Source organism: Nanorana parkeri, unplaced genomic scaffold (assembly GCF_000935625.1).
Source record: "Nanorana parkeri isolate BGI_ZX_2015 unplaced genomic scaffold, ASM93562v1 scaffold305, whole genome shotgun sequence".
NCBI classification, from domain to species: Eukaryota; Metazoa; Chordata; class Amphibia; order Anura; family Dicroglossidae; genus Nanorana; species Nanorana parkeri.
This window is the reverse complement of record NW_017306573.1, coordinates 733,714-734,504: the sequence shown is the minus strand read 5'-3', so window position 1 is coordinate 734,504 and position 791 is coordinate 733,714. Positions and strand designations below refer to the sequence as shown.

Below are 791 nucleotides of genomic sequence, written 5' to 3'. Positions count from 1 at the left end.
CTCTCTACTCTTTCTCTCTCTCTCTCTCCCCCTCTTCTCTCCCCCCCTCCTTCTCTTCTCTTTCTCTCTCTCTTTATCCCTCTTTCTCTCCCTCCCCGTCCCCACCCCCTCTCTTCTCCCTCTCTGTAGCCCCAGGTCCTCCCCTCTTTCTCCCTTAGTCCTCTCCCCCACTTCACTCTGTCCTCTCACTCTTTCTCTCTTTATTCCCCCTTCTTTAAACCTTTCTCCCTCTCATCTCTCTCTCTGTGCTCTCTTTGTCCTCTCTGTTCCACTGTCCCTGCTCTCTCTTTTTGTCTTCTCTTAAATGAGAACTATGCGGTGAGTGCTTTTCACTGATCCTCATAGTTCTAGCCGACCTGTGACAATGAGACTGTTACAGGTCGGCTCAGTATATCGTGAAGTGAACGAACACATACCGGCGTTTGCTCACTTCTCGATCCTGTCACGGCTCTCTGCCGTAACATTGGAGGGACTGGATTCTCCCCGCTCCGATCATCCAGCGCTGACTGGTGGAATGGATGGAGGAGGGGGCGGGTACAGCTGGCTCTGCCTCTAGATAGGCAGAGCCAGCTGTCACTCACGCAGCTGGACGGATCCCGTCATAATTGTTGGGATCTGCTTCAGCTGCGGCGTCTCAGTATATCGCAGGCAATAGCGTTCTATATACTGAGCCTAGGGTGACGGGAGGACGCTAGTTTGTGTCCTCCCGTTACCCTAAGAAGAACTATGGGGAAAAGCCCTGACCCCAGAGTTCTCCTTTAACCCCCCACCCCCTCTGTCATTTCTCTTTA

At 52.7% G+C, this 791-nt stretch overlaps 2 protein-coding genes across 2 annotated transcripts in view; one reads left to right on the top strand and one right to left on the bottom strand.

The window, feature by feature from the left end:
• LOC108788099 (zinc finger protein 62 homolog) overlaps positions 1-791 on the top strand; it is a 949,422-nt gene that overhangs the window by 612,177 nt on the left and 336,454 nt on the right. The window lies entirely within an intron of this gene.
• LOC108788075 overlaps positions 1-791 on the bottom strand; it is a 150,109-nt gene that overhangs the window by 127,015 nt on the left and 22,303 nt on the right. The window contains exon 2 of the mRNA XM_018557807.1: positions 313-325. Within this exon, the coding sequence (XP_018413309.1) occupies positions 313-325 (13 nt within the window). The remainder of the gene's footprint in view (positions 1-312; positions 326-791) is intronic.